The sequence below is a fragment of the Myotis myotis genome, unplaced genomic scaffold, assembly GCF_014108235.1.
Source record: "Myotis myotis isolate mMyoMyo1 unplaced genomic scaffold, mMyoMyo1.p scaffold_m19_p_51, whole genome shotgun sequence".
Classification (NCBI taxonomy): Eukaryota; Metazoa; Chordata; class Mammalia; order Chiroptera; family Vespertilionidae; genus Myotis; species Myotis myotis.
The window spans coordinates 336,809-356,750 of NW_023416359.1; the positions used below are offsets into that span (position 1 = coordinate 336,809).

At 56.6% G+C, this 19,942-nt stretch overlaps 1 protein-coding gene across 4 annotated transcripts in view; it reads right to left on the minus strand.

The window, feature by feature from the left end:
• Positions 1-19,942, minus strand: part of STS (steroid sulfatase) — a 76,408-nt gene that overhangs the window by 37,209 nt on the left and 19,257 nt on the right. For 3 of the 4 annotated variants that reach the window (XM_036311172.1, XM_036311173.1, XM_036311171.1), the window contains exons 2-4: positions 5,912-6,052; positions 3,963-4,084; positions 3,712-3,834 (exon numbers count right to left, since the gene is read on the minus strand). In XM_036311172.1, the coding sequence (XP_036167065.1) occupies positions 3,712-3,834; positions 3,963-4,084; positions 5,912-6,048 (382 nt within the window). In that variant the 5' untranslated portion in view covers positions 6,049-6,052. Of the gene's footprint in view, positions 1-3,711; positions 3,835-3,962; positions 4,085-5,911; positions 6,053-18,746; positions 18,937-19,942 lie in introns of those variants that run through there. The other variant, XM_036311170.1, reaches the window with a different exon arrangement.

Here is a 19,942-nt window from a genome sequence, read left to right on the forward strand (position 1 = left end):
TTGGGCCTCATAAGCTAAATTAAATAATTTGTGTTTTGCCTCCTTAAACAAAGATTATGTAAATTTACTTAAAGACTAATACCAGAAATTTAATTAATGTCATTTACTGTCCATAACTTAGGACAAGTAAAGTTAAAAGAATAAATGTTATTTCAAACTGACTTAAAATTGGCAAATTGGGCTAAGTGGATATTCAGGGGAACTTAGCAGTCACCTATTAAAAGATAAACTTTTACAATTTTTATATAAGACCTCCATCATTATACCAAAAAAACACTAAGCAGGAACCAATTCCTGGAGCTTTAACTGTTTTTACTGATGGGTCATCAAATGGGAAAGACCAGTCATACTGACCAGTAAGTAGAATTGAAACTGCCCAGTGACCAAAGTCTGTTCTTACTATTTAAGCAAGTTCAACAGATTGTACAGCAGAGAAAATACCCTTTTTATATCACCCATATCAGGGCTCACAGTGTATTACCTGGCCCATTAACTAAGGGAGATGCACATGCTGATCAATTGGTTGCTTTATTAAAAGAGGCTTCAGAGTTTCATCAGCTTTTAAAAATCCCAACTTGAAAAACAAAAAAGGGGGATGATGGAGAAATCACCTTCGGGTAGGCTGCACCTAGCTTTAATTACTCTAAAATTTTTTCACTTGTGATGCTGATGGAAAGACACCTATGGAGCTACATTGGTGTCAGAATAAAACAAAAGAAAATGGTCTAGTTAAATGGAAGGATCCCGAATCTGGTTTATGGAAGGGACCTGACCCATTATTAACCTTTGGCAGAGGCTATGCTTGTATATTCCCAGAGAATTTTTCCAAACCCGTATGGATTCCTGCTAGAAATATTAAACTGCATCAGGAATCTAGCCAGACTGAAGATCTTGCGCCTGGAGCCATAACATGTAGCTGTAAACAATCAACTACCTCAGCCACAGAGAGCAGCGACTCCAAGCAGTCCACTGAAGATGAGGAGCAGGAGGAAGACAAACCAGACAACCAACAGCCCAGAGACCACCTGGGGCATGGTAAAGTGAAGTATGTTAACAATTAATTCAGGTAAAGACTGTAATTCAGATAACATGCCTAAGTTTTACCTAGGTTACCCAAGGACTCTAGATAATGTGTTTACCCAAAACTGTAGTTTGGATGGCATGCTGTCTCTGTTTCTGTAAATTGCTTTTTTTTGCTAACTAGGTTCCTCATTCCAAACCTTGAGTTTAAAATTAAATTGTCATGACCTAGAGCAAAGAATATTCTTACATGGTATTATTCTACAAAGTTTCATTAATAATTTTTGATGCTTTACAACAGTATATTGTGCATTTATCCCAAACAAACTTACAAATTAACATTTACTTTGGATATTTTGAGAATGTGAAGGGATTTATCCCCTCCTGGGGAAGGCACTTAAGCATTCTGTATTGACCTCTCTTGACCTTTTTTTAGGTACAGCATTACACACCTATAATAAATTATCTAACCAGCTAATTGATGATGTCCAAGCTCTCTCAGGCACTATCAATGATCTCCAAGATCAGATAGATTCCTTAGCTGAAGTAGTACTACAAAATAGAAGAGGGTTAGATTTGCTCACAGCAGAACAGGGAGGAATATGCTTAGCCCTACAGGAATGCTGCTGCTTCTATGCCAACAAATCCGGGATCGTCCGAGACAAGATAAAGAAGTTACAAGAAGATCTAGTGAAGAGACGGAGAAAATTATTCGAGAACCCCCTTTGGAGCGGACTGAACGGACTCCTGCCCTACCTGCTTCCTGTTCTCGGCCCCCTTATAAGCCTTCTCCTAATCCTAGCTTTCGGCCCCTGGGCTTTTAGGAAATTAACAGACTTGTAAAACAGCAGGTTGATAGCGTCCTGGCCAAACCCATTCAGGTACACTACCATCGTCTAGCCATGTTAGACCGTGAATGTGATTATAATGAATGCCAAAACTCCCTCCCTGCGGGGACAGCATGACGCCAGAGGGATGCTTGCCTACTCCCCATAGAAGGAGAAAGGCATGGGCACCGACCTGGGTGCACGGCAAAGCACTGCAAGGGAAGGTCACAAAATTTTCGACCGTCTCTGGATTTCCCTGTGAGCACACCTGGTTTGCATAGAGGTTGGTATCCATACATAACTATCGGCTCTGCCTCTCCTCCCCAAAAGATACCAAGAGCCACTGACGGTGGGATCCCACCATCCCACGGGAGGAACCAGGTCCCTACTCCCCCAGTCGGTTAAAGCCCACCCTTAAATAAAGAAAAAGGGAGGAATTGTTGGGAGCCATTAGAGATATTGGCTTAGACAAAGCCATCTTAAAAACTATAAGTTTCTGGTTCCTCCAAAAACTCCTAATTACCAGAAACCACCTGTGTCTTGCAAATTGGCCAGCAGTTAAAGATAAACTACCCTCACACAGCCGCTAAATCACATATCTCCACTGATAAGCACACAGCCATCCAGAGCCTGCTAAATCACACATCTCCGCTAATAAGCACAGCCATCCTAAATCACTAGTAATAGGTTACTGCCCATAGACCCCTTTACCCACCCCCCTTCCCTAAAACAGTATATATCCTGCCGCTGTGAGAATAAAGTTTGAGGCTTGATCAGAACTTGTCTTGCCTCCATTCTCTCGTGTCCCTTGTTTGTTTCATTCTCCTAGGGTGTCTCTTCGTTCCCACGTTGTTGTCCCGCGGGTCGGGGCACTGGCCTACCTACTCTTGTCTGTCTCTATTACTTATTTCATCAATCTTTCCATCTACCTGTCCGTCCATCCATCCATCCTTCCATCCAGCTGTCCATCCGTCATCCATTTCATCTACTGATTTATATATCCTTGTCTCTATCTCATCTATCTTTCCATCTACCCATCCATCCATCTGTCCATCCATCTTTCTGAGTGCCTATCGTTATCTATCATCTATCTCCATCCATCCATCCATCCATCCATCCATCCATCCATCCATCCACCCATTGATCCGTCATCCATTTCATCTACTGATTTACATATCCTTGTCTCTATCTCATCTACCTTTCCATCTACCCACCCATCCATCTGTCCATCCATCTTTCTGAGTGCCTATCGTTATCCATCTATCTGTATCTATCCATGTGTCCATCCATCCATCCATCATCCATTTCATCTACTGATTTATATATTCTTGTCTCTAACTCATCTACCTTTCCATCTACCCATCCATCCATCTGTCCATCCATCTTTCTGAGTGCCTATCGTTATCTATCTATCTGTATCTATCCATGCGTCCATCCATCCATCCATCATCCATTTCATCTACTGATTTATATATCCTTGTCTGTTTCATCTATCTTTCCATCTACCCATACATCCATCTGAGCGCCTATCATTATCTATCTATCATCTATCTATCTATCTATCTATCTATCTATCTATCTATCTATCTATCTATCATCTATCTCCATTCATCCATCCATCCATCCACCCACCTATCCATCTATCTCCCATCTATCCATCTATTCATCCATGCATCCACATAACCACACACATGTACACATTCACATATTAGAACCGAAATGGTGTCTCCCCTACTTGAGCTGTGCCCACTGTATCAGCAACATCAACCCTACGAAAGCTGCTCTCCTACCCCACCGCACCCCACCCCCGACCCTTCCCCTCAACCCGCCCAGGTCCCGGCCTCCCGTCCGCCGCGGCCCACACCTATCAGAGCCGTGGCGTAGCCTTGGTCCTTCAGAAGTCTGGCGAACGTGACCTCAGTGTTGGGAAGTCCCCCCGAGGAGGCCGAGAAGAGGAAAACGCCGATTCGCGTCTGAGACGCCATTCCTGGGGCAGGAGAAACCAGCCGTTAGGATGGGGGGCGGGGGGCGACCCTGACGACAGAGGCTGGGAGGGTGCCCCGAGGAGAGGAGAGGAGAGGAGAGGACGGGCCAGGGACCCAGCCAGGGGGCTACCTGATCGGACGGGGTACCGGCCGGTCATGAAGGCTGCCCGACTCGGGGTGCACAGGGGCGAGGCCGCCAGGTGCTGCGTGAGTTTCACTCCCTCTTCGGCCAACCTGTCGATGTTGGGGGTCCTGGGACACAAGAGCCACGTTACTATTCGCGATGCCTTTGGAACGCCGCGCCCTCCACGCCCGCCCAGCTGGCGTGGCTCCGCGGTCGAGCATCGACCTATGGCCGGAAGGGTCCCGGGTTCGATTCCCGGTCAAGGGCATGTGCCCGGGTTGCAGGCTCCATCCCCGGCAGGGGGCGTGCAGGAGGAAGCCGGTCCATGATTCTCTCTCATCGTGGATGTTTTTCTCTCTCTCTCTCCCCCTCTCCCTTCCTCTCTGGAATCAAAGAAAAGAACAGAACCAGATGTGGGCCCAACGGACCCGGACTGGCTTGTTCAGGGGCCCCACAGGCCCACAGAAGCTGACGTGTGGGTTCGTGTCGGATTTCACGGGGACTCCGCAGTCTCCTAGACATGAGAGCGTCTGACTTGACAACCCTTTAGCGGAGACAGAGGCGCGGATGGTCCTGGTTTATTTACTCGTTTATTTGTTTATTGTCACCCCCACCCAAGGATACGTCCCCATCGGTTTCCAGAGAGAGTGGAAGGGAGAGGGAAAGACAGAGAGAGAATATCCATCTGAGAGAGACGCATCGATGGGTTACTTCCTGCACGTGCCCCCTGACCAGGCCCCGGGCCGGGGAGGAGCCCGCAGCCCGGGCACATGCCCTTGACTGGAATCGAACCCGGACCCTTCGGTCCGCAGCCCGGCGCTCTATCCACTGAGCCACACCAGCCAGGGCGTCAGCCCTGGTTGACAACACAGGAGCGAGTCTGGAAAATGAGCTGGGGGCCCGGCCGGCGTGGCTCGGGGGTCGAGCGAGGGCTGACCTATGAACCAAGAGGTCACGGCTCGATTCCGGTGCCGGCTCGATCCCCAGTGTGGGGCGCGCAGGAGGCAGCCGAGCCACGATTCTCTCGTCGTTGGGTCTCTCTCTCCCTCCCTCTCCCGTCCTCTCTGAAATCAGTAAGAAATATGTTTAAAAAAATAAAAGGACATGAGCCACTGTGAGGAGGGGGAGGGAGACGCTCCAGGCCTTACCCCGTCCCCAGCCACGGCCCCCAGTTACCTCCGTGCCCCCAAAGAGAAAACGTGGAGACGCTTCGCGCTGCTCTTCCAACCAGAGTGGAGAGGACGCCCCTAACCAGTCCGCCCAGCCTCGGTGTGTCCCACGCACGACACTGCCACGCCTGCTTCCTAACGCCCGTATCTGCACGGATCCACGTGCGGTCATGCGGGATCCACACGTGGTCACACGGGATCCACGCGCAGCCACACGGGGGATCCACGCGCAGTCACACGGAAATCTCACACACGGGGGATCCACATGCAGTCACACGGGATCCATGCAGTCATGCGGGGGATCCACGTGCAGTCACACGGGATCCACACACAGTCACACGGGATCCACGCACAGTCACACGGGGATGCACGCACAGTCACGTGGGAATCATGCAGTCACACGGGGGTCCACGTGCAGTCACACGGGATCCATGCAGTCACACGGGGGGTCCACGTGCAGTCACACGGGATCCACAGTCACACGGGATCCACACACAGTCACATGGGGATGCACACACAGTCACACGGGACCCACGCACAGTCACACGGGGGATCCATTTGCACACGGGATCCACACACAGTCACATGGGATCCACACACAGTCACATGGGGATGCACACAGTCACACGGGACCCACACACAGTCACACGGGATCCATGCGTAGACACACGGGATCCACGCGCAGCCACACGGCGTGCCACGGGTGGGCTTTCAGCGTTTCCACGCGCTCTGTGCTCCCCTAGCATGTGTCTGTCACCGGAACGACAGCCTCGACACGCGCCCTACCTGAGGGTCTTGTTCCCGTAGCAGCCGGGGTCACCGATGCCCAGGTCGTCCGCCACGATCAGGACAAAGTTGGGCCTGGAGGGCGCACGGCTCTGGGCCTCCCACAGGCCCAGCAGCAGGAGCAGCAGGCGCCTCATCGTCCTGCAACGTGAAGGAGAGGAGCCGTGAGGCACGCGGCCGGGGCGGGACCCTTCGCCGGCCGATCCCGGACCGTCCTCCCCGCCCTCCCAGGTTGCAGAGAGGACACCGGCCACTGCGACGGCGACGGCGAAGGCGTGCATCCTCTCCCCCCCTCCCCCACCCCCCACGTCTGTTTCCGAGCAAATCCTCTCCTCCTCCTCGGACAGCGGGGCCGCCGAGGGCACACCCTGGGCCAGAACGCGGGTTCGGATGAGAGGAACGGAGACAGGGCCGGCCGCCTCCCGCCGTCTCGCGATGGAAGGGGGGCCCAGCCATTAGCTAAACGTTCTCCGCGGGGACCCCGGGGGGACAAGTGTGTCATGAGATCACGCGGCCCGTCTGGCTGGTGTGGCTCAGTGGTGGCGGTCACGGCGCAGTCCCCGGTCAAGGGCACAGGCCCGGGTTGCGGGCTCCATCCCCAGTGGGGGGCGTGCAGGAGGCGGCCGGTCCGTGATTCTCTCTCCTCGATGACGTTTCTCTCTCTCTCCCTCTCCCTCTCCCTCTCCCTTCCTCTCTGAGATCAATAAAGACATATTTAAGCCCAGGCTGGTGTGGCTCAGTGGATAGAGCATCGGCCTGCAGACTGAAGGGTCCTGGGTTCGAATCCCGGCCAAGGTCACAGGTCCGGGTTGCGGGCTCCATCCCCAGTGGGGGGCGTGCAGGAGGCAGCCGATCCGTGATTCTCTCTCATCATGGATGTTTCTCTCTCTCTTTCCCTTTCTCTCTAAAAATCAGTAAGAAGATATTAAAAAAATTACAAATTCCTCACCCTGACCAGCTGGTGTGGCTCAATGGCTGAGCGTCGACCTAGGAACCAGGAGGTCCCGGGTGCGATTCCCGGTCCAGGGCGCATGCCCGGGTTGCGGGCTCCATCCCCAGCAGGGGGCGTGCAGGAGGCAGCTGATCCGTGATTCTCTCTCATCACTGATGTCTCTCTCTCCCTCCCTCTCCCTTCCTGTCTGAAATCAATAAAAATAACGTCTGCCGCTTAAGGTGACGGATCCTCTCCACGCCCCATCCTCACCGTCAGTGGGGTCCCCTCGTGCCTGTGGGGGGAACCCTGGGAAAAACGCATCCCAAGCGCCTGTGCTTCCTGTTGAGAGGCTGGGACCAGCAGCAGAATATCGACGCCGAAATGACGCCCAGGAGGGCGAAGGCCCCTGAATCATGATGGATGGCTCTATTAGTTTCCCAGTCACCGCGGCAACGGCCGGCCATTCATTGTCCCCCAGACGGGCCTGGCGTTGGCATGAGGAGGCCTGGGGTGGGGGGGTCCCTCGAGCCCAATTAAGAACAGCGCTCGAACGTAAACGATTTTTTGTCCACGCCGCCCGGAATCCCACGGCCTGTGAATTAAATCGCCGTCTCAGGCGGCCAGACCTCACCTGCGCCCCCAGGAGTGGCTTCTGCAAGGTGTTCAGGGATGCGTTTCAAACGGCGGAAACAGAGTTCATTTATAGAGGGTGTCCCAAAATTCACGCAAGAAGTAATTTTGGTAGAAAACACAGGTTTATCATTAAAAATTGTAATTTTTTATTGATTCATAAAGGACACAGTCTAGGGTTTATGTATGGAACAGCACATCGGGTCCATGGCCTCCCCGGCTTTGCTGGCACAGACGCAAAGCCGCGGTCTTCATTGGTCTTCCTGGTCCCTGCTCCTGGGCCGTCATTGGTCCTTGGTGATGCTGATCGAATCGAAGGGATTGACATCCAAGGGCAACAGATATTAGAATCTGATTCAATAAACCAAGTCCAATCAGGCTTTTATTTTTGTTGCTGTTGTTGTTAATGCTCACACAGAATTCAAATCTTGCGTGTGCCGGGAGCCGGTCCATCCTTGCTGTTTCAAGGGACCTGGCATATATGGCATCCTGTTCTTAATATGTTTGCTCCCCATCTTAGCGCTATGTGTTTTAACCAAGGTCACCTCTCTGAGAAAGGTTGTTTCCCCAGGTAGGGATTTTCCCCTGAAGTTAGGGAGGGAATAAAACCCCTTAACTAAGTGCCAGGCGGGTAGATAATCACTTTAACTACGAACAATCATGCTTCAGCTACATAATCTTTACTCCCTGGAATGGAGATAAGAAACGCCCTAACCTTTGGAATAGAGATTGATAGGATTGGAATCAACTGGTATAAATACAGATGTAACAAGACAACAGAACACAGAACCTAGACGCAGAACCTACACAGAACCTAGAGACAGAAGAACTTCGCTGGAGAGAACATGGCAAAAGATCGTGGACAGAACCTGGCCACAGAACCTAGAGCAGGGGTGGGCAAACTTTTTGACTCGAGGGCCACAATGGGTTCTTAAACTGGACCGGAGGCCGGAACAAAAGCATGGATGGAGTGTTTGTGTGAACTAATATAAATTCAAAGTAAACATCATTACATAAAAGGGTACGGTCTTTTATTTCAATAGTTTTATTCATTTCAAACGGGCCGGATCTGGCCCGCGGGCCGTAGTTTGCCCACGGCTGACCTAGAGACAGAACCTAGCGAGAGAACATGGCAAAAGATCCTGGACAGAACCTGGCTGAAGAACCTAGAGACAGAACCTACAGAACCTGCCAATAGAACCAGGCAAGCGAACCCAACCATGCTGATCAACTGAACGCTGCCTCTGTGTCATTCCTTCTTCGCCGACTCCGTCCACACCTTTGGGGACCCCTGGACCTGCTGGGGTTGGACCCCAGCAGCGTGAATTTTGGGACACCCTTTACGAGCACCTGCCCACCCCACGAAACGCGCTCCCAGCCGTCCAACCCACGGCACGTTAACTTCGGATAAACAACACCCCTCTCCCTCCCCTTCCCCCTTAAAAAAATAAATTACATTTCGGAACGAGGCCCATCAGGCCCAAAGGCAAGACGAGACGCTATTCCGAGAAAGCCGCCGTTCCCGAAATAGACGTGCAGTGAAGGAAGGAGCGCGAGGCAAAAAGGGCATTTTCATCACCGGAGACGTAATTACATGAGCGCGTGTTCATCAGAGGAAAATTCCCACTGGACCGGCCGCCTCCTGCACGCCCCCCTTCTGGGGATGGAGCCCACAACCCGGGCTTGTGCCCTGGACCGGGAATCGAACCCTGGCCTCCTGGTTCCTAGGTCGATGGTCAACCCGTGAGCCACGCCGGCCGGGCCAGACACTGACATTTGGACGAAACCTAACATATGCCCCCAAACCATGTATTAATGTCTACATCCATCGTTTATACGTTTATAACACAAAGTATAACCCCACTCGGTAACGCGCGTTCGCAGGGAACATGACACTAGAGGGAAATGTCGTATAGATTTCTGTAAACGCAGACCTCGCTTTATTGGCGTGACGCTCCCAGCGACCATGTATGTCCTCGGCCAGTCCGTGTCCCACTAAGGCTGCCCCTCCCCCGCGAGCTGGCATTTGAAACCGCAATCCGTCTCCCCAAGTGGCTTTTCCTGTCCGATTCCCTCCCGCCGTCTGCAGGACACACCCGCTGGGCAGGCTCCCCCCGCTGTGCCTGCACCCCGACCTCGCCTGGCAAGACTCCGGCCCCATGGCCGTGGGTGCGAGCCATCGGCCGACTGCCCTTGTGAGGCGGGAAAGAGTGGAATCATTTTCCTTTCTGTCGCCCACACCTTTTATTTACAGAATACAGGCTCTGCATTTATTAAAGAAGTTTGCCCGGCCGGCCGGCGTGGCTCAGGGGTTGAGCACCGTCCTAGGAACCAGGAGGTCACAGTTCGATTCCCGGTCAAGGGCACATGCCCAGGTTGCGGGCTCGACCCCCAATAGGGGGCATGCGGGAGGCAGCCGATCCGTGATTCTCTCTCATCATGGATGTTTCTTTCTCTCTCTCCCTCTCTGAAACCAATAAAAAAACACACATATATATATATATGCCTAAGTGACCATCCGACCGGTAGCTATGACGCGCACTGACCACCAGGGGGCAGACGCTCAACGCACAGGCCTGGAAACATGGAACAGACTGATGGATCTCAGAGGGAAGAGGGGAGGGGGGAGGGCGGGAAGAGATTAACCAAAGATCTTCTATGCCAGCGGTTCTCAACCTGTGGGTCACGACCCCTTTGGGGGTCGAACGACCCTTTCACTGGGGTCGCCTAAGACCATCCTGCATATCAGATATTTCCATGATGATTCATAACAGTAGCAACATGACAGTGATGAAGCAGCAACAAAAATAATTTTATGGTTGGGTCACAACATGAGGAACTGTATTAAAGGGCCGGAAGGTTGAGAACCACTGTTATATGCATACTAGAGGTCCGGTGCACGGATTCGTGCACCAGCGGGGTCCCTCGGCCTGGCCTGCAAGGATCGGGCCGAAACCGGCTCTCCGACATCCCCCAAGGGGTCCCGGATTGTGAGAGGGTGCAGGCCAGGCCGAGGGACCCCAGCAGTACAGGAATCTGTGCACCTGCTTCTAGTATCCTATATAATAAAAGCCTAATATGCTAAGTGTCTAGTTGTCCATTCAACCAATCAAAGCAGAATATGCTAATGTATGCTAAGGCCGCTCAACCGCTTGCTATGACGTGCACTGACCACCAGGGGGCAGATAGTCGACCAGTCGACCAGTCGCTATGACGTGCACTGACCACCAGGGGGCAGACAGTCGACCGGTCAACCAGTCACTATGACGCGCACTGACCACCAGGGGGCAGACACTCTGGTAGGTGAGCTTGCTGCTGGGGTCCGGCCGATCAGGACTGAGCGAGACGGGCCGGACACGCCCTGGAGCCCTCCTGCAGTCCCTCCCCAGCCCCCATCTTGCACCAGTGGGGTCCCTCGGCCTGGCCTGCATCCTCTCGCAATCCGGGCTGAGGGACTCCCTCTGAGCGCACAAATTTCGTGCACCCGGCCTCTAGTATTTTATAAAAAGAAGAAGAAGAAAGAAAGGAAATAGACTTTAAGAAATCAGCTTGGAGGCCCTTTGTCGGACGCTTGCTATTTTGTGCTCAGTCCCCCCGGGTGAGCCAGAAAGCACAGAAACCGCATCTAAAGGGATTCAGTGACCATGCCTGTCACACAGGAACGCCACCTGTAGGGGGAAACGGGCACAGAGGGACCCCTAAAGGCTCATTCGTGCTCAAAAGACGTTTTTCTAAATAATATGAGGGAGGTTCTCAGACCGGGGTGCCTTGGAACCCCCGGGGTCATTTCCGTTGGGTGGGTGGGGATTGCCGGGGTCCGGCCCGCAACCGGAGTACATGCCTTTGCCCAGAATCGAACCTACGACCGTTCAGTCCACGGGGTGATGTTCTGTCCACTGAGCCAAATTGGCTAGGTGGGTTTTTTTAAAAATTACGTTTTTATTACTTTTTAGAGAAAGGAAAGGGAGAAGGATAGCTCTCCTCTGCCAGCCTGATCTCACCCCTAACTGCTCTCCCCGGATGGCCTGATCGCCCCTAACTGCCCTCCCCTGCCGGCCTGATCGCCCCTAACTGCCCTCCCCTGCCAGCCTGATCGTCCCTAACTGCTCTCCCCTGCCGGCCTGATCGCCCCTAACTGCCCTCCCCTGCCGGCCTGATCGCCCCTAACTGCCCTCCCCTGCCGGCCTGATCGCCCCTAACTGCCCTCCCCTGCCGGCCTGATCGCCCCTAACTGCCCTCCCCTGCCGGCCTGATCGCCCCTAACTGCCCTCCCCTGCCGGCCTGATCGCCCCTAACTGCCCTCCCCTGCCGGCCTGATCGCCCCTAACTGCCCTCCCCTGCCGGCCTGATCGCCCCTAACTGCCCTCCGCTGCCGGCCTGATCGCCCCTAACTGCCCTCCCCTGCCGGCCTGATCGCCCCTAACTGCCCTCCCCTGCCGGCCTGATCGCCCCTAACTGCTCTCCCCTGCCGGCCTGATCTCACCTCTAACTGCTCTCCCCTGCCGGCCTGATCGCCCCTAACTGCTCTCCTCTGCCAGCCTGATCGCCCCTAACTTCTCTCCCCTGCCAGCCTGATCGCCCCTAACTGCTCTCCCCTGCCGGCCTGATCGCCCCTAACTTCTCTCCCCTGCCGGCCTGATCGCCCCTAACCGCTCTCCCCTGCCAGCCTGATCATCCCTAACCACTTCTGCCTAAGCCCCCGCCACCATGGCTTTGTCCGGAAGGACGACCGGAAGACGTCCGGTCTATCTGGTCTAATTAGCATCTTACCCTTTTATTAGTATAGACACCCTTGACATGTCAGGGTAACTTCTAACTTCCCTTTTTTCCAGACCCTCCAAGGCACAACGCACCAGGGCAGAGACCACCATCTCCTCCTCGTCACTGAGCTAACTGTTGACTGTCAACGGTCCTGCGCCCACCTGTGTGAAAGAATCACATGTCGAGTATCATTGTACTTTCTATCCGATCCCAGAGCCCCCCCGCCCCCCCACCTCACCGCCCTAGCCCATCCCCAGTGGAGTTCATGTAACCGACTGACGTCCCCTCTGACCGCAGTAACGTGGAAAACACGGGGGGAAACGCCGCTGTCCAGAGCATTGCCCCAATCGGTGCAGGTTCTGCCCCCCGGCCTTCGTCCACAGTTTGGCCCAAACCGACTCACGACGACTAAGTACAGGTTTGGGTGTTTTGGTCTGCTTTACGTTAACATTTACGGAGGCCCCTGGCGGCTGGCGGAGGATGGGTGAGCGATCCCCTGATCTCATTTAGACTCAGGGCGTGACTGTAATTTTCAGAGGGCCCATCGGTGACCTGACATTTCAGAGGGAGAGCTACGGACATGAGGGTGATTATCCTCATGCACACGCTGCATAAGGCGAATGGCTCATTGGCAAAACTGCACGGGCCAGGCGGCTACGTTCCTCATGAGCCCTACTGTGCGCCAACCACCCAGACTCTGGACCCGTGCCCATGGGGGTGGGGGGTGTGGGTGTTTGCAGGGTCCGGTTCTTGCTAAGGCCATGACCCTGGGTGTGTCTGTCCACACCCCACAGAATGCGACCTTCACAGATGGTTCCCTAAAGCATCTCTCATATTCTTCACCCTTCACCTCTCCGTGCACCGCCTCGCCTTACGAACCCCGGTTTTCAGGATGGCAAGTCCAATAAGCGGGGTTCGATGTCACCCTGGGGCCTGGTGGTTGGCAGATGGGACTTCACAGCAATCATATACAAACACACACACACACACACACACACACACACTAGAGGCCTGGTGCACGAAATTCGTGCATAGATGATGGGACCCTCAGTACAGCCTGCACCCTCTCACAATCCAGAACCCCTTGGGGGATGTCCGACTGCCGGTTTAGGCCTGATCACACACATCCCTCTTGCAATCCGGGACTGCTGGTTCCTAACTGCTACCCTGCCTGTCTGATCGCCCCAAACTGGTCTGTCTGCTTGGCTCATCACCCCTAACCACTCACCTGCCGGCCTGACCGCCCCTAACCACTCGCCTGCCGGCCTGACCGCCCCTAACCAGTCGCTTGCCTGCCTGATCGCCCCTAACCACTCGCCTGCCTGCCTGATCGCCCCTAACCACTCGCCTGCCTGCCTGATCGCCCCTAACCACTCGCCTGCCTGCCTGATCGCCCCCAACCACTCGCCTGCCTGCCTGATCGCCCCTAACCACTCGCCTGCCTGCCTGATCGCCCCCAACCACTCACCTGCCTGCCTGATCGCCCCCAACCACTCGTCTGCCTGCCTGATCGCCCCCAACCACTCTGCCTGCCTGCCTGATCGCCCCTAACCACTCTGCCTGCCTGTCTGATCGCCCCTAACCACTCGCCTGCCTGCCTGATCGCCCCTAACCACTCGCTTGCCTGCCTGATCGCCCCTAACCACTCGCTTGCCTGCCTGATCGCCCCGAACCACTCGCCTGCCTGCCTGATCGCCTCTAACCACTCGCCTGCCTGCCTGATCACCCCTAACCACTCGCCTGCCTGCCTGATCACCCCGAACCACCCGCCTGCCTGCCTGATCACCCCGATCCACCCGCCTGCCTGCCTGATCGCCTCTAACCACTCGCCTGCCTGCCTGATCGCCCCTAACCGCTCGCCTGCCTGCCTGATCACCCCGAACCACCCGCCTGCCTGCCTGATCGCCCCGAACCACCCGCCTGCCTGCCTGATCGCCTCTAACCACTCGCCTGCCTGCCTGATCGCCCCTAACCGCTCACCTGCCTGCCTGATCGCCCCGAACCACCCGCCTGCCTGCCTGATCACCCCTAACCGCTCGCCTGCCTGCCTGATCGCCCCTAACCACTCACCTGCCTGCCTGATCGGCCCGAACCACCCGCCTGCCTGCCTGATCGCCCCTAACCACTAGCCTGCCTGCCTGATCGCCCCGAACCACCCGCCTGCCTGCCTGATCGCCCGCAACCACTCATCTGCCTGCCTGATCACCCCGAACCACCCGCCTGCCTGCCTGATCGCCCCCAACCACTCATCTGCCTGCCTGATCACCCCGAACCACCCGCCTGCCTGCCTGATCACCCCGAACCACCCGCCTGCCTGCCTGATCGCCCCTAACCACTCGCCTGCCTGCCTGATCGCCCCGAACCACCCGCCTGCCTGCCTGATCGCCCCCAACCACTCGCCTGCCTGCCTGATCGCCCCCAACCACTCGCCTGCCTGCCTGATCGCCCCTAACCGCTCACCTGCCTGCCTGATCGCCCCTAACCGCTTGCCTGCCTGCCTGATCACCCCCAACCCCTCTGCCTGCCTGCCTGATCGCCCCTAACCACTCGCCTGCCGGCCTGACCGCCCCTAACCAGTCGCTTGCCTGCCTGATCGCCCCTAACCACTCGCCTGCCTGCCTGATCGCCCCTAACCACTCGCCTGCCTGCCTGATCGCCCCTAACCACTCGCCTGCCTGCCTGATCGCCCCCAACCACTCGCCTGCCTGCCTGATCGCCCCTAACCACTCGCCTGCCTGCCTGATCGCCCCCAACCACTCGCCTGCCTGCCTGATCGCCCCCAACCACTCGTCTGCCTGCCTGATCGCCCCCAACCACTCTGCCTGCCTGCCTGATCGCCCCTAACCACTCTGCCTGCCTGTCTGATCGCCCCTAACCACTCGCCTGCCTGCCTGATCGCCCCTAACCACTCGCTTGCCTGCCTGATCGCCCCTAACCACTCGCTTGCCTGCCTGATCGCCCCGAACCACTCGCCTGCCTGCCTGATCGCCTCTAACCACTCGCCTGCCTGCCTGATCACCCTAACCACTCGCCTGCCTGCCTGATCACCCCGAACCACCCGCCTGCCTGCCTGATCACCCCGAACCACCCGCCTGCCTGCCTGATCGCCTCTAACCACTCGCCTGCCTGCCTGATCGCCCCTAACCGCTCGCCTGCCTGCCTGATCACCCCGAACCACCCGCCTGCCTGCCTGATCACCCCGAACCACCCGCCTGCCTGCCTGATCGCCTCTAACCACTCGCCTGCCTGCCTGATCGCCCCTAACCGCTCACCTGCCTGCCTGATCGCCCCGAACCACCCGCCTGCCTGCCTGATCACCCCTAACCGCTCGCCTGCCTGCCTGATCGCCCCTAACCACTCACCTGCCTGCCTGATCGGCCCGAACCACCCGCCTGCCTGCCTGATCGCCCCTAACCACTAGCCTGCCTGCCTGATCGCCCCGAACCACCCGCCTGCCTGCCTGATCGCCCGCAACCACTCATCTGCCTGCCTGATCACCCCGAACCACCCGCCTGCCTGCCTGATCGCCCCCAACCACTCATCTGCCTGCCTGATCACCCCGAACCACCCGCCTGCCTGCCTGATCACCCCGAACCACCCGCCTGCCTGCCTGATCGCCCCTAACCACTCGCCTGCCTGCCTGATCGCCCCGAACCACCCGCCTGCCTGCCTGATCGCCCCCAACCGCTCACCTGCCTGCCTGATCGCCCCTAACCGCTTGCCTGCCTGCCTGATCACCCCAACCCCTCTGCCTGCCTGCCTGATCGCCCCTAACCACTCGCCTGCCTGCCTGATCGCCCCCAACCACCCGCCTGCCTGCTGATAGCCCCTAACTGCCTCTGCCTTGGCCCCTGCCATCGTGGCTTCATCCGGAAGGATGTCCGGAATGACATCCGGAAGGTCGTTCAGCTGTCCGGTCTAATTAGCGTTTTACGCTTTTATTATTATAGATTTTTATTGATTTCAGAGAGGAAGGGGAAGAGAAAGAAACATCCATGAGGAGAGAGAATCATTCATCAGCCGCCTCCTGCACGCCCCCAACTGGGGATCGAGCCCACAACCCGGGCCTGTGCCCTTGACCGGGATCGAACCCGGGACCCTTCAGTCCGCAGGCCGACGCTCCATCCACTGAGCCAAACCGGCTCAGACCGCCCTTCACACCTTAACATTTTACGCTCAAAAACGGCCATGCATTGAGTTTTTAAAATGTGCGAAGAACTTTAAAAGCGTCATTAATTGGCTAAACACCACTTTTGTTTGGCGGAACCAAGTCTCACGGTCTTTGCTTGGCAGACAAGCTGGCCTGGGCAACGAACACAGGAAGGGTTTTGACCGGCCAGTGTGGCTCAGTGGATAGAGCGCCGGCCTGCGGACTGAAGGGTCCCGGGTTCGATTCCCGGTCAAGGGCACAGGCCCGGGTTGCGGGCTCGATCCCCAGTGGGGGGCGTGCAGGAGGCAGCCGATCCGTGATTCTCTCTCATCATGGATGTTTCTCTCTCCCTCTCCCTTGTTCTCTGAAATCAATCAAAATATATTTTTTAAAATAAATTAAAAAGTCATAAACCAGGCAGGGTTTTCCGGACGGACCCTAAGCAAGCCCCTCTCTGCAGGCACAGGTTTGCGGGGAGGGCACGGGGAAGCCGGCCATGGGGGGACCCGCCGCCCCCCAATTTCAGCCTTTCTTGTCTGTCACGGCCCCGTAAGTGGCATCTGACTGATGAGGGTGGTTTGTCAACGTCCGAGCCTGGCATTTAAACGATGATTTACGGGCGGATTCGTAATTCGTGGCTTTCCGTGGGAAAGTATTAATCCTGGTAGCTGGGGGGGATTTACGGCGGCGAGCGGGGGCTGTCCTGGGCGAACAGTTTCACAAATGACCTAATGCTGGATAAACAGCCCCACCCCCCAGCGCCCAGCGCCCACTGCCCAGCGCCCAGCGCCGTCTCATTGGTCAAAGCAACACCTTTCACAGCCACAGCAAAGCCCAGGACCTCGGTCTCAGATGTCAGCCTGGCAGCTGGGGACACTGTGAGCACGTGGCCCAAACCACAGGGCTCAGTCCCACTGGGGGTTGAACCCGGAAGCCGGGCCTGTGCCCTGACCGGGAATCGAACCCAGGACCTCCTGGTTCATAGGTCGACGCTCATCCACGGAGCCATGCCAGCCAGGTGAGGTGTCTTTTAAATGGGTGCTCACCTCCATCGGGGTTGGGTGTGATACCCACTAAAGGACCCAGAAATTTGGCTCAGTGGATAGAGCGTCCGCCTGCGGACTCAGGGTCCCGGGTTCGAGTCCGGTCAAGGGCACGGACGTCGGTTGCAGGCTCCTCCCAGGCCTGGGCCCTGGTCGGGGCCGTGTGTGCAGGAGGAAACCCATCGATGTGTTGCTCTCACATCGATGTTTCTCTCTGTCTTTCTTTTCTTTCCATTTTTTAAAATATATTTTTTATTGATCTCAGAGAGGAAGGGAGAGGGAGAGAGAGATCCATCCATGATGAGAGAGAATCATGGATCGGCCGCCTCCCGCACGCCCCCCACTGGGATCAAGCCTGCAACCCGGGCATGTGCCCTTGACCAGGATTCGAACCCGGGACCCTTCAGTCTGCAGGCCGACGTTCTATCCACTGAGCCACACCAGCCAGGGCTCTCTCTGTCTTTCCCTCTCTCTTCCTCGCTCTCTAAAAATCAATCAGAAAATATCCTGGGGTGGGAATTAACAACAACAATAATAATAATAATAATAATAATAATAATAAAAGACCCGGAAACTGAGTCGGGGGAGCCCTGGGCATCTTCATCGGTCTGTTTGGGGCCTTTGGTCTCCCCGACATTCTCCAGAGACAGCGCAGCCGTTCATTCACGTCCTGATCCCCTCACCTTTTCCCAACCTCCCCAACGTCCCTTTGAAAGTCAGGGTGTGGCTCAGTGGATAGAGCGTAGGCCTGCGGACGGAAGGGTCCCGGGTTCGATTCCCGGTCAAGGGCACAGGCCCGGGGTGCCGGCTCGATCCCCAGCGGGGGGCGTGCAGGAGGCGGCCGATGCGTGATTCTCTCTCATCGTGGATGTCTCTCTCTCTCTCTCTCTCTCTCTCTCTCTCTCTCTCTCCCTCCCTCTCTGAAGTCAATACAAATATTTTTTAAAAAAGAAAAATGTTGTGACTCATCGGCCGGGATGGTACATGTTACGGGTGAAAAAAATGGGACTCGGGAGAGAGCAGGAACTCGGCACCGTCAACCCACAGATAACGGCGCCCGAAACGGGCGGCACCCCAAGTGCGCGGGACGTGACAGGCCCCTGGCTCCGTCCCCCGGACGGACGGACGGACGGACAAACAGGCAGCCGACGCCCCGGGACGCGGGGGACACGCTGCAGGCTGAGCCGAGCGAGGCAGAGAGAAGCCGGCAGGTCAAGGCCGATCCAAGCGGGAGGCGGGGGACAGGGACGGGGCCCCCACAACCTGTCTGCTCCCCGCCCCCGCCCTGTGCAAAGGAGAGAAAGATGCTCAACTCACCTCCCGCTCAGAGCCTCCTGCCAGCAACGCCCGCTGCCCGGGGGCCCGGCCGGCGTCCCCCCCAAACGTCCGGGCCTCGGCCAACAGCCAGACGCCCCGCTCCCGCCTGGGCAGCCGTGGGTGTGAGGGTCCATGGGGAACCGCGAGGCCCCTCGGCCAGCCTGTCACCTGGGGGCCATGTGACCCCGCCTGTCAGCTGACCTGCCTTCCCGGACTCCCCCTCCCGTCCATGACACCTGAGATGCCTGCCCCCCGCCCCCCCCCAATCCTGTGCAGACGCGGGAGCTCCCCTGTGCCCGGGGCACGCATTCCTGCTGCACAGGCCGGGACAGGACGGATCCTGGCGCTGCCTCCCGGGCAGGAGACAGGCTCCACGCCCAGCTACTCAGAAACGAGGAGGGAGCCGGCCGGCGCGGCTCAGGGCTTGAGCGTCGACCTACGAAGCAGGAGGTCAGGGTTCGGTTCCCGGTCAGGGCACAGGTCCGGGTTGCAGGCTCGGCCCCTGGCAGGGGGCGTGCAGGGGGCAGCCGGTGCATGATTCTCTCTCATCGTTAATATTTCTCCTCTCTCTCTCCCTTCCTCTCTGAAACGTCTTGCTTTTTAAAAATCTATACCAATAAAAGGCTAATATGCTAATTAGACCGCACATCTTCCGGACATCCTTCCGGACAAAGCCACGGTGGCAGGGACCTAGGCAGAGGCAGTTAGGGTAAGATCAGGCCGGCAGGGGAGGGCAGTTAGGGGCGATCAGGCTGGCAGGGGAGAGCAGTTAGGGGTGACCAGGCCGGCAGGGGAGAGCAGTTAGGGCAATGAGGCCAGCGGGGGAGGGCAGTTAGGGGCGATCAGGCCGGCGGGGGAGGGCAGTTAGGGGCGATCAGGCCGGCGGGGGAGGGCAGTTAGGGGCGATCAGGCCGGCAGGGGAGGGCAGTTAGGGGCTATCAGGCTGGCAGGGGAGAGCAGTTAGGGGTGACCAGGCCGGCAGGGGAGAGCAGTTAGGGCAATGAGGCCAGCGGGGGAGGGCAGTTAGGGTAAGATTAGGCCAGCAGGGGAGGGCAGTTAGGGGCGATCAGGCCAGCAGGGGAGAGCAGTTAGGGGCGATCAGGCTGGCAGGGGAGGGCACTTCGGGGCGACATCCCCCAAGGGGTCCTGGATTGGAGAGGGTGCAGGCCGGGCTGAGGGACGCCCCCCCCCCACCC